Source organism: Daktulosphaira vitifoliae, unplaced genomic scaffold (genome assembly GCF_025091365.1).
Source record: "Daktulosphaira vitifoliae isolate Bord-2020 unplaced genomic scaffold, ASM2509136v1 Scaffold_1, whole genome shotgun sequence".
Lineage (NCBI taxonomy): Eukaryota > Metazoa > Arthropoda > Insecta > Hemiptera > Phylloxeridae > Daktulosphaira > Daktulosphaira vitifoliae.
In genome coordinates this window covers 71,857,652-71,873,772 of record NW_026099572.1, presented here as the reverse complement: position 1 = coordinate 71,873,772, position 16,121 = coordinate 71,857,652, and the positions used below count along the sequence as shown (strand labels likewise).

Sequence of the window (16,121 nt, the reverse complement as noted above, 5' to 3'; positions counted from 1 at the left end):
ATATACATTTAAAAAAAATTTTTCATATTCTGATATCTGAAATAAAATAGAAAATATCATATATGTTAAACTGTTATAAATAATTTTATTTATTGAGGTTTCAGACAATGTCAAGTATTAAAATAAAACTATAAATAGAATTGAAAGGTCATGTATTATTTTTATACATATACCTATTTATCTACATTATAAAATTTAATGCATATATCATTTATCTAACATTTTATAATATAATATACTAAATAAATAAATTTATTTCATATGTTATTGTAAAATATAGTTAAAAAAAACTGAAAAACACGCTTTTAAAAAGCATATCGAACTAAAAAGTTAAAAATAAATTTAAATTAATCTTGAAACAATAATGAACAAAAAATACTAGTATTATTGTGAAAAAAAATATCGGACGCTCAATATACGAAAAATATTAAAAAAGAATTATGAATATTGTTTATCTGATTTTAAACGATTTAACAATTTTTTTACGTGTAAATTTACTTGGCATATCTAGTAAAAATTGTAAATTTTAAACTTTGTTATTTTCCTCCGAGGCTTTATGTTATCATCTAAACTATAATTGGAAATTTGATAATTGATAACATATTGATATTATTTAACAATTTTAAATCACTATCCTAAAACAAACACCTTAATGTAAATGTTATTAAAAAGAGTTTGGTAATATTATTTTATGGAGGAATAGTATTTTGTAACTGTAGTTAAGTCCCTAAAATATGCCTATACTAAAAACACCATACATGCTTCTATTCACAAAGTAATGAATGATGAAGTATAAAAGGAGTAGAACATTTTTTTTTTTTTGTTAATTTAAATGTGTAAAATTATATTTTATCTTGTATTTTTAATACATTGCCTGAAATATACTTAACAGGTTATTCTATATTATACAGGTATTTATTTAAAATAAAATTATTATATTATAAGAAAAAATTCTAAACTGCATGAAAAATCTAAAAATTTAATATTATAATATTTATTACAGTAGATAATGTATATGTAAATCACATATACACATTATTTTTTATCAAGAGTATGATACGATTTTTAAAAAAAAATTAATGAAAAAAAAAAGAAATGATCAGTTTTACATCTTACTATTTCCCTAACATGCTACACTTTTTCACATATTAGGGAGTCAAAAACGGTTCTTGGTTGATGGACTGAACGGTTATTATGGCTGCCTTCACCAGAAACTAAACATCACTTATATGAAAATCACGAGAAAAATCTCGTTAGCACCGTGGGGATTGAATCAAGAACCCCGTACGCCGAAACATACGTACATATTTCTAAGCTAGATGAGGCTTTGTCGTTGACATTCCAGACAAAAAACCAGAAATTTTTTTTTACTGATATTTCTTATCTTATTCTTTTGTCTATTATGTTTTCTTAAATCTTCATACGACGACTCATAAGCTTTATGCCTCTAATTTCTACACTCCTGTATGCCTCCTTTACCCTCTTATTATCACTTTTTATACGTTTTACATTGTGATAATCTTTAGACCATTTTTGTCTTATTTTTGTAAGTCTATAGATTTTTTACCTTCATTTGTTTCAGGCCTATCATACAACTCATCATGCTTCTTAAACACCGCACACTTGGCTTCTTTACACAAGCGTTTATACTCCATCCAATCTTTTCTTACTTTACACTTTATTCTTTAAGCCTTCTCCGTCTATTTTATTTCCTCTCACCTGTTGTCCATGCGTACATCTGAGTTGGGATAATCCGCCCCAATTTTGTTCAGATACTTTTTGACAAAATTTCTGATAGAGGAGTCGTGGAAGTATTCTTATTTCCTCCCACGGGGAAATGTTTTGGTCTAGTAGTAAATTTAAATTTTAAAGTTAATTCATGTAACTCTAAATACATTATTATCTTATTATGTTAATAGTTCTAATTTATATATGAAATACTATCCTGCCAATTAATTTATGCCCATTGGTAATTTTAATTATATATTCAATAAATCACTTATTTAGATGAATAACTCTCTTTATATTTAAAATTAAATTATTATTTAGTTAGCATTTGTATGCTAAATGATTTTTCTACCTACTCTAAAAATCACTATACATATATAAGACAACATACATTTTGGCGAGCTAATTTGTTAATTAAAAGAGTCATGTATCTTACTGTTACGCCTATTGTGAGGTCTTCATAAATCGTGGTTCCTTAGCCGAGGATCACAGTCTTCTCTTTTAATGCTTGTTCTTTTGAACAATTCGTTGTCTAGATGGTTTTTTTTTAATTTTAACTAACTTTACTTAGAAATTTATTTTAGCTACATTATACATAGGTAAATATTCAAATAAACATTATAGAAGATTTTAATAAACGTGTTTCATTATTTACTTCTTACTTACTTTTGCACATTTTCTTCCTCTATTTATAATTTATAGTAATAAACTTAAATAGAAAATTTCAAAAGAAGCCGCTAATTGTTATTATTTTAAATGGATGTACAGTGGAGCCCCGGTAATCCGACAAACGTTTTGCAGGTCAGTGTCGAACTATCGAATTTGTCGGATTATAGAGTATTCCCTAAGACCTCCTATAGTCCGGAAATTTTAACAAAAGGATACCTTGTAATCCGAAAAATCACAAATCCAAAGATAAGTTTTGGTCTTGATAGGCCCTGGTGTGAAGTATAAATCATGCTTCATTATGTATGTCGACTTAAGTAAATTAAACAACACAATAGAAAGCTTATGTTTTATTATAAAATTAACGTCATTAATGCTAGAGAACTTAAAAAAAACAATAACTTTACATTAAGGAATACAATTACAATGTAATTGTGTTTAAACAAATGTACATACTAAAATATTCAAAAATTATGAATAAAAATCATGATATGAATTTATGAAGCATGAAAATATTTATCAATTTTTTTTTGCTTAACATTATTGAAACGCGAGACCAATGCTCTGTCCCTCAGTCTTCTTAAAAGTAAAAGTTCGTTGTAGGATGCACCATTCTCCTCAGCCCATTGCAAACCCAGTTCAAAGGCGTTAGCTGCATCTTGTGCTATCACTTGCGGAGTAGTTGCAATTACGTCGTCGTCATCTTCCTGATTTATGGTTGTATTACTAGATATCTCTTTTATAATCTCATCGTCAGACATTTCATAAAAAATATTTTCCTCCTTATCCAATCCATGGTACCAGATTTCCAAATCTTGCGATCTTATCTGTGTTTCAGCAGCAACTTTCTCTATTACTTCCGAAGTTACACTGATTTGCGGATCGTTGCTAGGGCTGGTGACTATATCCGGCCATAACTTTTTCCAAGACGATGTAATAGTTGACGAAGGTAATGCATTCCACGATTGACAAAGAGCAAAAACCAAGTCTTTCATATTGAATTCTTTTAAAGTTTTTTCTATTGGCTGATCTTTTGATACAGCTTTCAGAAGTAGATTTTTTTTATAATCTTGCTTGACAAACTGAATGATATGCTGATCCATTGGTTGAATCAGTGCAGTGCAGTTTGGTGGAAGAAACATCGCAGTGATGCATTTATCCTCAGTTGTCAGTTCTTCTTCAGACGGATGACCGGGAGCGTTATCAATAAGCAATAACGCTTTTTGAGGAAAATTATGATTTTTCAACCATTTTTTAACTTCTGGTACAAAGCATTCATCAAACTACTTCTTGAAAAGGTCTTTTGTCATCCACGCACTTTTTTGACCATAATAATGTACAGGCAAATCAATGTTTTTGAATGCACGTGGTTTTATTCGATTTTCCAACGACCACCATTTTTAGCGCGTGTGTACCCGCAGCATTTGCACATGGTAGTATGGTTACACGCTCTTTACTTACTTTTCGCCCAGGTACGGATTTTTCGTTAAAGGAAACGAAAGTTTTGTTTGGTATCACACGCCAAAAAAGTCCTGATTCGTCTGCATTGTACACTTGTGATGGGTTAAGATTTAAATCTTTCACCTTTTGCAAATATCTTAATTTAAATGGCTCTATGCAGGTAGCATCATTAGAAAGTTTCTCTCCTGTTATAGTCATTAAACGTATGCCATGACGACTTTTAAAACGTTCTAACCATCCCTTGCTAGCCACAAAATCATCTTTTTTTATAATTTCCTTATAAAAAAACTTAGCTTTCATGGCCAACATGGGTCCCGAAATTGGAGCATGCCTATTTCTTTCCTGAAGAAACCACATGTACAAAGCTTCTTCCACTTCTGGATGTTCAGCTTTCTTGAGTGTCTGTCTCTTGCCTGGCCCACAGTCAGTAGTTGATACGAAGTTTTTAATCTTCTCATGATTTTTTTTAATATCATAAATTGTAGATCGGCCTACGCCATATTCACTTGCTAAACTACTAAAAGATTCATTACGATTTAAACGGTCTAAAATATCACATTTTTCTTTAATTGTCAGTGTTTTGTGCTTTCGCTTCTGGGCTTGTGACGACATAATTTACTAGGTACGTATACGTAATACACAATGAATAAACAGTACACAAAGAATCTATACTTTGAGCACAATAGTGATGGCACAATTGTAACCTGTTCAATCATGCATTATCTACATTAGCGAAGATTGTAAAAAAAATACCCAATAATAATAGACATGTCGGATTACAAGGGGCGCCGGATTAACCAGGGGCCGGATTACCGGGAGTCCACTGTAATTTATGTCTATCTGCTGAATCCTTATAATACAACGTTACTACTTGTGCAGAACTGGCAGCAAAATTATTTTATTAATATAAATTTAGTATGTATTTATGAACTTATTGATAGATATTTAAGTATCTATCAACATTTACAAATGAGAATTAATTAATAATATTTTTTATTTTTCAGCATAACATTAAATATCATAAATAGTTATTTGAGAAAAAATAAAATATATAATATAAAACATAGAATAACAAATAATCTCATTTTTTTAATTAGTTAATTATTAATCTAAAACATGGATTTGAATAATAAAACACATATATGACAAGTTCAGAAAATAATTATACAATATTAAAGAGCCTAAACAAATGTAATAAATAAATAAACAAATAATTATTTCCAAAAAATAATTTTAAAAATAAATAATAAATATTTTTTTTTTTTTATTGAGCCTTTAATTTTAACCACCCTCACAAACAACTGCATCAGAAAACAAACGACTGTGTTAAGTGAACATCTCTTTTTTTGTTACCTCTGGAATTTTAGAAGTTAAAATATCTAAAAAACAATAAGAAAAAGTATAATATTTTGTTACCAAACTTATGTTATAGATAATACCTATTAAATGACAATAAGTTTGTGAAAAATTACATTTTTTTATTCCTTTCTACGCCCTTCCAAAAGCACTGAATGCTAATTGTACATCTTTATTCATAATAAGATATAAAATTGTAGTTTTCAGAAAATTTTGCACCTTAATTGACATTTATAATTGTAAAACATTTTTAAATTATCTTAATATGAAAAAAATAATATTAATATAACAGAAATTCTTATAAAATTTGTTCATTATATTTAAATCAGTTTTTAACTGATCATCAAATTCAAAAAATTATTCAACTGTTGTTCTTGTTAACAACAATTTGTTACCAAGTTGTTAGTACTGGATTAGTACCAACTGGACAAGTTGTTTTACAGTGGTCAAAGTCACATATTGATGAGGCACAACAAAGACACAATATAACTGTGTACCCAACAATTATTATGACCAAGTCTTTACCAAGGTTTTGTTATGGATTAAAATATTAAAATATAACTGGATCACTTAAATTATTTTAATTTTAAGAAGTAATTACAACTTAATATTTAAATTCATTTTTAGATATAATTATACCCACAAATTCTTCACAAGCAGTATCTGAAAATCCACATGTTGCATATTTTTTATTGTATTCAAACAATATCTTGATTTGTAAAATTTGTTTTATTAATTGTATGAAAAGATATACATATAACATTGCATTGTTATATGCATGTAAAATAAAATAAATTAAAAATACTTAAGGCTACTATTGATAAGATATTTTTCTATTTAATTCTAAATCTGATTTAAAGGAATCAATGATTTCATTTAATGACATGTCGTCAAACTGTAAATTTTCATCGTCATCTGTAATAATAACAATTATTCTTTAAACTATCATATTTTACACATACAAATTAATATATTTACCATTGTTAACTATTTGTGTCAATGGACCACTGATACAAGGAATACTATTTAGACTCTTTTGCAACATTGTACCAAATAACTATTCAAGACCCTCTTTTAAGCTGTGTTCATCTTCTAAACTGCTATGGATAACATAAAAAGAAAATGTTTTGTTTTTGTGCCTTATCCTTTGATTATAATTATCTGAAAATTAAAAAACAGAAAATTCAATAGAAATATTATGTATACCTGGTGTCTAGTATATAAGGAAATAGGTTTCTATTGATCTCTTTGTTAGTAACATCAGACCTGTTATTTACTTAATGAACATCGCATAATTAAAATAAATAAAATATAAAGCATTTTTTAATAATGCTAACTCAATTTAGTATTATATTTGGTGGAGTTTTTACAAAGTTTATCTATTTTGTAAGTTATTTTTATTAGGATGTTTATAATACAATTGATTTTTTCTTGAATGTTTAATAAACAGGTACAAGATCAATTGTAATTTTACAATTTTTATTTTTCCAATGAATTGAATAATCAAATGATAAATTTCTTTTTATATATCCATTATATTTTTGTAAAATTATAAGAAAATTAAAGACTGAAAAATTTATATATAATACTAGTCAATTATTTTATAAACATCATAGGATTAGAAGGGAGCTAAATAAAAATAAATAGTTAGATAATCCTATTTAATCTCCGTTAATGAAATAATTGTTAAAAAGAAAGCATATACATGTTTGAGAATGTATTCAACTTAAAAGAAAAAGTTTAATTTAATTTTGAGTAAGTTTTGATTTTCTATTAATTTTATTAGTTGAACCAATTAATTGCTATAATATCTATTTTGTATTTCTTAAATATAAAAAACACATTGAATCTAAAAATACTGAACCACAGGATCAAAGTGAAGAATATCTAACAATAATTAACTTTCATTTATGTAATTTTGAGGTTAGCTTTGATTAAAAAAACTTATTTTAGTATGTTATAGTCAATCTTTGATTGAATAAATTCTTCTTTTATTAGCTTCGATGCAAAGCTGAGAAGATATTGGTTTTACTATGATGTGTTTTTTTTTTTTTTGTGTCTGTTACCACTTTTTCTCGGCTCTCACCGAACGGATTTCTTTCAACGATACGTCAAAAGATCACAAATCCTATCTAGTCAAAGACATTACCCTCAAAAATTGAAAAAATTTCCCTCGTTCCCCGCAAATGGGAGAAATCTCCAAAATAATTACAAAATTTTTAGCGAAAGCTTTAGCTGAGAAGTTATTTTTTTGTGACTATCATTTATTTTCTCTGCTCTAACTTGACCTACTTTTTTCAACGATACGTCAAATGACTACAATTCGTATCTAGTTGAAGATATTACCCTCAAAAATTGAAAAAAAAATCTAATTTATCAATTAAACAGTTAGTTCATAACATTCTAATATATGGAAAATTAAATTCGTAGAAAGGAATTATATATAAAAAAAAAATCAAAAGTTTTGCCGGCCGCAGCGCTCCTTCAAATTGTGGCGCCCCTAGGCTATAGCCTAGCCCTAAATCTAGCCCTGACGGTAATCATCCTTAGATACAAATCTTCTAACTTGTATTGATCACATTTGTGAAAACTAAATCTAGTAGGAAGTCAAATTTATTATGGGAAGTATTTTGTTGACAGAGACCTAAAAATTCATATACAAATTTAAAAATCGCCAATTTTCGAAATTTTTACAATTTTTTTTACTAAAAACTGCCGTAACTTTTTCAAAATTGAATATATCAATAAAATTTTTTTTTTTATAGATGCTTGATGTTTTTAACTATCATTTGATATATTTTTTTTGTAAATTCGACCCTTTACCTGCCCACAGGGATGATTTAAAATGACAACTTTTTCACAAAAAATTAATTTTTTTAACTTAAATTTTGAAATTGTTCCAGAAAGTCTGACACTTTTATATATATATTAAATTAAAGTTAATGTAATATACTTTATCATGAAAAAAAAAAATTCGGACTTTATCTTATCTTCACGGTGAAAATGACTACCGAATGCTATTTTTGTGTGAAAATTTTCGATTTTGTATTTTCCATTTCCAACTTTATTATGCTATAACTTTTTGAAAAATGTATGGATCAATACAATTTTTTCATGAGAAGTAGTATTTATATACATCTTTCATTCGACATACTGTTTTTTTAAATCGGACCATTTCCCTATATACGAGGGGGGTTTAAATCTAAAAAATGCATATAGAAAGTAGAACTTTTTCAACTAAACTTTTGTAAGTGTTCCGGAAAGTCTGACACTTTTATATATATCTTAATCATGCTACGCCATGACGGTATACATTATCTAAAATAATAATCGGCGATGGCGTTCGTATAAATTGTGTCGAGCAACTAAATCAAGGAAACGTATTATTAATTAATAATTCTTATTTTTTATAATGGTGCAAATTTTTGCTGTTTACATTAATAAGTTGACAATTGTATTTACTAAATTAACAGTTTATTAACAGAATAAAAATATAATTATAATTTTTTATTATTATTCATTAGTTATAATTTATGCAAGATTGATTTTTTTATCATCATAATTTAAACTACAAAATTTCAATACATAATTTTTTTACATTGACTTTTAAATACTTTTAAAGTAACTATACATTATACTTTAGGAAATAAAAATTTTTAAGTAAATTGGGAGGGGGTGATCAGCTTAGCTCTCATTCTATGTGTGTTTTAAAAAGTGAGCGTTTGTTCCTTATTAGCCTAGGGGCACTTTTTGGGTAAATCCGGCCTTGATTACCGTACTGTGTTAAACTTAGTAAGCCCCTTTAAAACTAATTGTCAAATAAACGCTTTTTATTTTATAAAGCCGATTATGATACTATTGTTAAATCACTTATTCTAATACACTGTTTTACACGATAACTCGCTGTATTATGTTAGTAAACATAATTTTTCTATTTAGTTTAACAAGTAATTGCTCACTCTAATTGATGAAAATAATAAAGCACATATACTATTTTTAAAACAACTGAAATAACATTAACTATTGAATTGTTTTTAAATTTGAGAGCTCGTTGTAAAAAAATGTCAAAAAACTGTAATAATTAATATTTTGAGAAAAGCGCGTATTTCTACACAGTATTCTTCAGACTGAGTTATTAAATTAAAAAAATTGTATGAGAAATGGAGAAAGTTGGACAAAAATAAATCTAGAAAAACAGAAACACAAGAACTACATTATAATATTTTTTCTGAAGAATTAGACAACCTCTTTGACATTTCTCATATCGAAGCTCTGAATATGATGAGTATTGAAGAAGACAAACAGTTTTTATTGTCACAACTTAAAAAAGGCCGCCCAGGGTGCATGCTTGGTATTGATACGAAGTTAACAGGTATTGAAAAACGTAAAATTACTCGACAAGAAGAAGAAAATGATCGAAAGAAAAAAGAGAAGTTAGAAATCGCAAATTGTATATGTAATTATTAAATATTACACAATAATTTCAGTACATTATAAGTAAGCAGTTTTTATATACCGAAGTATTTTATTATTTAGCCGAAGCTCAATATTACAGCAGCTCTAGGTCGGAGGAAGAAGATATTGATATGGAGGAAAACGTTGAAGAAATGAGTCAATTACCTGGGCCTTCAAAAGAAGTAAACGCACTAGAAGATATATGTTGTTTTGTAGTTGAATGTTATATTAAAATGTGGTTTTCAGCTGCGAATATTATAACAGCTCCTATAAATGATTTAATATTATTAAAAAAGTTATTAAATTACAGTAATAATAAACTAGGAGAAGTAGCTATAAAAAAATTTATAAACCATTTATGGTATTTAAATGATGAGTGTGCTGTGTTTTCTTTATTTGATGATCGACTTGACATTAATACTAAACAGCGAATGGCAAAAAAATATTAAAAGGTTATGAACAGAGCACGAATGATGAGCCACAACAAAATGAAGATTCAAATAAAAAATTAATTTTAAAATATGAAGATTTATCAGATTTTCTAGAAAAAGATCTTCCTTTTTCGTTGCTCAGCAACAATTCATAGAAATTATTCGAGCGATTTAAATTAAAATTCAAGTATTTATATGAATCTCCTACCACATGGGAAATAAATAATTCTATAAATAAATAAATAATAAATAANGGAGATTTCTCAATTTCTTGATTTTTAATATTTCTTAAGTGCTCTTTAAACCTGACCCCTATATTTCTTTTTGTTTGTCCTACGTAACATTTATTACAACTTTCACATTGTATTTTATAAATGCCTGATTTCCCCCCTTCATCTACCTTATCTTTAGGGTTACCTAATAAATCTCTTAAATTATTACTCTTAGATGTTACCAAAGTAATACCAAAATTCTTAAATATTTTAGTTAATCCATTTGAGATGCCCGGATAATATAAAATTGGTGATCTAATTACTTTTTGTTCCCCCTCGCTGGTGAGTGTACTAGCCACCCTCCTTTTATTTTTTCCACTTTTATTTTCGTTATACCCATTAAATTTAGCTATTTCTTTTATAACCACCAATTCTTTATCAAAATCTATTTTATTCATCGGAATAATAATTAATCTGTAAACCATACTATTAAAAGCTGACAATTTGTGTAGCCACGTGTGGTTCGATGTGTTCGGAATGTATCTGAACGTGTGTGTGTTTTTCCGATAAATTTCAAAATTTAGTTTCCCCTCTGTTCTTTTAACTAATAAATCCAAAAAAGGCAATTTTTTAAATTTAATAACACAGTCTGAAGAATACTGTGTAGAAATACGCGCTTTTCTCCAAAATATTAAACACTCATCTATTACAATTATTATTTTATTGTGTTTCTTGCTTTTTTATTATTTAATATAACTAAAAATATTAGTTAATTTATGAACAAAAAAACATTCATGCAAAAAAAATTAAAAAAAAAACATGTTTTCGTAGTTGTTTTAAATTTTTATTTGGAAAGGATTCATAATTCGAAAAAAACTCAAACTAACTTTTTTATAGAAAATATCACGGTGATTAATATTACTTCTGTACAATTTCTGCGCACAATTAATATTTAAGACACTGGAAAAATATAACTGAAAACTATGTCATTTTTTTTAAAAATTAAGTGAAAATTTTTTTTTTATTTTTACGAAAAAATATTAATTTTACAAAAAAATAATTTATTACCTTATTTTTTGTTCACATTGAGTTCTATAAAATTGTTCTCTGTGTTTTTGGCGAAACTTCAAAAATAAAGAGCGTACACTCAAAAAAAGAAAATCCACCCCATTTTTGAAGAATTTCAACCCCTTTGAGGCACGTGAAGGGGTTGACCTATTGTACTCAAATTTTACCAGTTTCATTTTTTCAGTGAACCTAACGAAATTTTGAGCCCATGACTCTGAATTTATGAAGTTGAAAAATAAGGACCACCCTAATATATATATTGCAATTTTCAGTTAATAAACAGTTTATTTAATGTTACTTTTTTGTAATTAATTTTTTTGGCCCCCCCCCTGATAAATTTCCTGCGGGCGCCCATGCTCGTAGTGCTTAACTCAACCTTAGTACTTTTGGATTTGGAATATGAATAGTGTAAAATAAAAACCAAGCTTGGTTTAATTGGATAAATTAAAAAAAAATCCGAAGGAAATGTTTACAATATATAGCACATAAAATTAATATGAGTGGCTATCTAATTGCAGATATTAAGCGTTATTGTAACTTGAGCTCGTTAAAAAATAGACGTTTATATGTAAATACTCATTTCATTTTTAACGGTTTAGTTAATAGGCCGGATCTTCTAGGGAGAGTATATCTCGTAGTGCCTAGTATAAATACTCAGCACCATAATATTTTTTTATTCAACATTAGTCATCAATTATGTTACAAATAGCTATTATATTTATGGCTGTTTATTAGGAATAATAAATGAAATACAAGTTGATTTTGCTTTTGGAATAATCCACCAATTTCTTAAAATTAAACACTATCTATAGATGTGCATCGAAAAGTTTCTTATGATAGTGATTTTAATCACTGTCAGATATAATCTATACTTGTCTCAACTATGCCACGTCCACACAGTGTCGCAATATTTATGGGAGAGTATATCTCGTAGTGCCTAGTGTAAATATTCAACACCATAATATTTTTTTTTGCTCAACATTAGTCAAAAATTATATACAAATAGCCCTACTACATATTATGTGCTAAATCTATGTAATAAATAATCTGATTTTGATTTTTAAATGTAATCTGATTGTTATAATTATATGTATAATATAGTTTATCTTTACTCATTTGGCCCTACGGACATTTTTTATTAGTAAAAAAAAGTTTTAAATTTAAAAAAAAATGCTTAAATGTCTCCGGGAATCGAACCCGATCTTATATATATACATATATGTATATAGAGAGCGTGAGGCATACGCGTTACCAACCGTATGACCTACACATTAGTTAAATCGGTAATCCCATCATCATGACCTCCCCTTGTAGATAAATTTCAAATATACTTTACCTGGTGTATCATTCTTTTTCTTAAAAAATTGTATAAATTTACGTAAGCTCATGTACAATGAGTTCTTCGATTTCATTATCCTTATAAAATATCACTTATTCATTGCTTTATAACACTTTACAAAAATGAATATTGAAATCTGTGTACTATTAACAAATGTAGGGAAAAGTAACCATGGTAATTAATTATTATTTATAAATTACTGTCTAAGAAGGTAGTAATTTATGATAATAAATCACAATACTAGAACCCTTCAGTTTTAGTTAACTAAATTAATAATAACTTTTTTTAATTTTCTCTTACAAAAAAAAAATAATTAATAAAGTAGGTCAAACAAGATTTCTACTTAACTGAATAAAAAATTCTTTGATCCATCCTAGTTATTTATTTACTCCAAGTATTAATTATTATTATTTAACCAATTACGAAGAGAGGGTTGCAAAAAAATTATGGTTAAAATCAGATTTGATTGTCAAATAAACTTGCATATTTATCTAATTATAATTATTTATCTTTAAACATTTGGTTTAAACGACGTAGGAGAGGATGGGGGTAGCTTTTTCGTAATCTTTTCTGTATGAAATAGTAATATTGTGACGACTTGAAAACAAAAAGTATGTAACCAATATTACCATCAAGTAACTGATACCCAGCAAACGTCACAACATAATGCGATTTCTAAAACGTCTTCCGACACTGAATTTAGTGGTATTCAAAGTATGGTGAGATTTATGTTCTAATATGCAAACAATTTAGCATTAGCATATCGGGGTAAGGAAATAGGGATATTGAGAGAGCGCGACATGATAACTTAATGATAATAAATAACTATTTCTATAAGAGGTGGCTAAACCTAAACACAAATAAAGCAGAGGTTTGTGCATTTCATTTGAACAACAGAGCTACAGGTGTAGTTTAATGGAGTGCTGATGAAATAAAATTTTACGACAAAATACTTGAGGGTGACATTAGATAGATAATCTTTTAAAAAACACCTAGAAATATAAAAGAAGAGAATAAAATCAAGAGTGATCCTAATAACAAAAGTTCAGTAGTAAGGGTGGGTTGTGGATTCTAAACAGAGTGTACTTAAAATAAATGTAATCTAAACAGCTAAAAATTTTTCACTGTGTGGATTTATAGTTCATATACTAAGAAAGTTGACTTTCAACTTAACAGTACCACGGGTTGATCAGCAGCATTTTAATAAATTCAACTCTTCTGGAATGTCTACCAGTTATTGCGTCACCTAACATCATAAGAATGAATATTCTGATTAAAATAATAACTATAAACGAGATATTAAAAAATTCTATGTTATCCCAAATGCTTGAAAAAAAATGGCATTACGCTTAAAATTAAGTAAACCTCATTGGACTATGGACAACTTAGACATTCCATCTTTAATGCAAGTGACATACTGAATAGGCTAATTCATAGGTTATAACTCTAATATGATTTTCGATCCCTGCAAACCATTAACAGAATTTGATTTTGTTCGACCTTAAACTAGCTTAGAAATAGTGTTGAGAGTTGTAGCTGGATGATAAATGAAAAATGATCTGAGGAAGTACTTAAATAGATATAAACCGCTGTAATTATTTATTTAAAGATCATTATCTATATAACTTTTTGAAAATTCAATAAATTATAAGATTCTTTTAAAATTTACACTTTTCAATTTTCAGTTTTTAATTATATGTGAATAAATATGATCTTACTAAATTTATTTTTAACCCATCCTCTTCTGTAATTCATATTTTTCTATACAGCTTATATCTTCTAGTCTAAATGATAATAGAGCATTTTCAAATAAAACTTCATTTAAATTATTATCTAAATAAAACATTATTCAAATAATGATATTTCAAAACTATTCAAATACATTTTTATGTAGTTAATTATGTTAGAAAATAATTTTTTATTTGAACAATAATGTGTGCAAATTATTCAAATAAAGTTTCATTTCATTAATTGTTAAAAAATCATTGGAATAATTTTTTGTTGAAATAAGTATTTATTCAAATGATCTAGATGAAAATTCGCCTAATTCTCATGGGTGTAGATTATTGGTTTAGTGGCTTAGCTTTTCCAGAAATTTACAAAATTATATGTTATGTTTTATAAAAATTGTTTTTTGTAAGCGGAAAAGTTAAATGGCAGTCCCCAAAAAATTTGACTTCTCTACACTTATATTAATCATTTTTTGTATATATGTATCTAACTATATATAACTATCTAATTTTCATTTTTAAATACACTCTCTTATTTTATAAAAATAATTACATTTTTTCAGCGTATCTGTTTTTAAACCATCGAAACAATATATCTAATACATTACATAAACTATTTTTTATTAATTATTGTAGCAAATCTTTAATAAACAAAAATGATCCATAATTATACATATTTTTCGTCATGTTTAACTGTAAAGCAACTCGAAACTATTTCGAAATAAAAATATGATTCACTTAAATTTATTACATAAATTACACGTATAAGTGTTTTACTTTAAAATTGTAAGTGCAATCTTTCAAGAGAATATTCGTTTCATAGATATTTGGATTATTCTTGAAGTAGTTTTGTCTTTTCACTTTAATTTCTTAATTTTTTTTACGATTTACTAGGTATACGATATTTTAATTTGCTTAAACAACTTTTACATAAATATTATCATCATATCTACTAGTAATGCAGTATATTTACAACAGTAAAATTCCTCATAAAAATCGTATGATACAAATGCCCCCAATTGGAATTTAATGTCAATCTTCTTTTTATCGGGAAATTTTTTCCATTTTCAATCAAAAATTTAACGAAACTCACCCAAAACCTCAAATTATTTGGCACTAACACAATGAAAAATGAAATGAATAATACAGCCGTACTCGAAAAGTGACGTCTTGGAATAGGAAAATCTATGAAATCAAGCAGCAACATGACATAAGATTGGTGGTATTCGGAAAGAAATTAGTGGCCTGATAACAAACTTGGTTACTACACCATAACATCTTCAAAGCACAACTTGAACGTCGGATCAGAACACGAGGCATAATAATGTATCTGGCATACACGCTTTACTGTGACGGCTAATTGACACCGCAACACGTTTCACTAATTACACGAGGCATAGTGGACATCGTCGCCAGCCTGATCGCTGTTCGCACATAGGCAGCACTATCATCATTGAACAATAGTTGATTTTTCATGTTATTGTGAATGGACGAGTGGTCGGCGGCATGTACATTTTACTTTATTGAAGAAACTCTAAAAGTTTTTTTTTTCTGTATTGCGCTAATTACAATTCTTTTGGTTTTTGGCTAGTTATAATTATTTGTACCGCAAATAAGCGTATGAAATTATCCGTAATATTTGTTCCTACTAATTAACTTTAAGACCACCTATACG

The 16,121-nt window shown here is 27.4% G+C and overlaps 1 protein-coding gene and 1 long non-coding RNA gene across 6 annotated transcripts; both read right to left on the bottom strand.

Moving 5' to 3' along the window:
- Positions 1-2,891: 2,891 nt before the first annotated feature.
- LOC126895305 (jerky protein homolog-like) lies at positions 2,892-4,467 on the bottom strand. The gene is made up of 2 exons (XM_050667046.1): positions 3,810-4,467; positions 2,892-3,652 (listed from the first exon to the last, which is right to left on the bottom strand). The coding sequence occupies exons 1-2, from the start codon at positions 4,465-4,467 to the stop codon at positions 2,892-2,894; spliced, it is 1,419 nt and encodes a 472-aa protein (XP_050523003.1).
- A 498-nt stretch (positions 4,468-4,965) lies between these two features.
- Positions 4,966-16,094, bottom strand: LOC126899609 (uncharacterized). 5 transcript variants are annotated; one of them, XR_007702642.1, is made up of 5 exons: positions 15,540-16,094; positions 9,832-9,933; positions 6,190-6,372; positions 5,295-6,126; positions 4,966-5,234 (listed from the first exon to the last, which is right to left on the bottom strand). It is a non-coding gene; the product is annotated as an uncharacterized LOC126899609 (long non-coding RNA). The 5 variants fall into 5 exon arrangements; XR_007702641.1 differs by lacking the exon at positions 9,832-9,933 and having other exon boundaries at positions 5,295-5,430; positions 5,851-6,126; XR_007702640.1 differs by lacking the exon at positions 9,832-9,933 and having other exon boundaries at positions 5,295-5,430; positions 5,855-6,126.
- Positions 16,095-16,121: the final 27 nt, after the last annotated feature.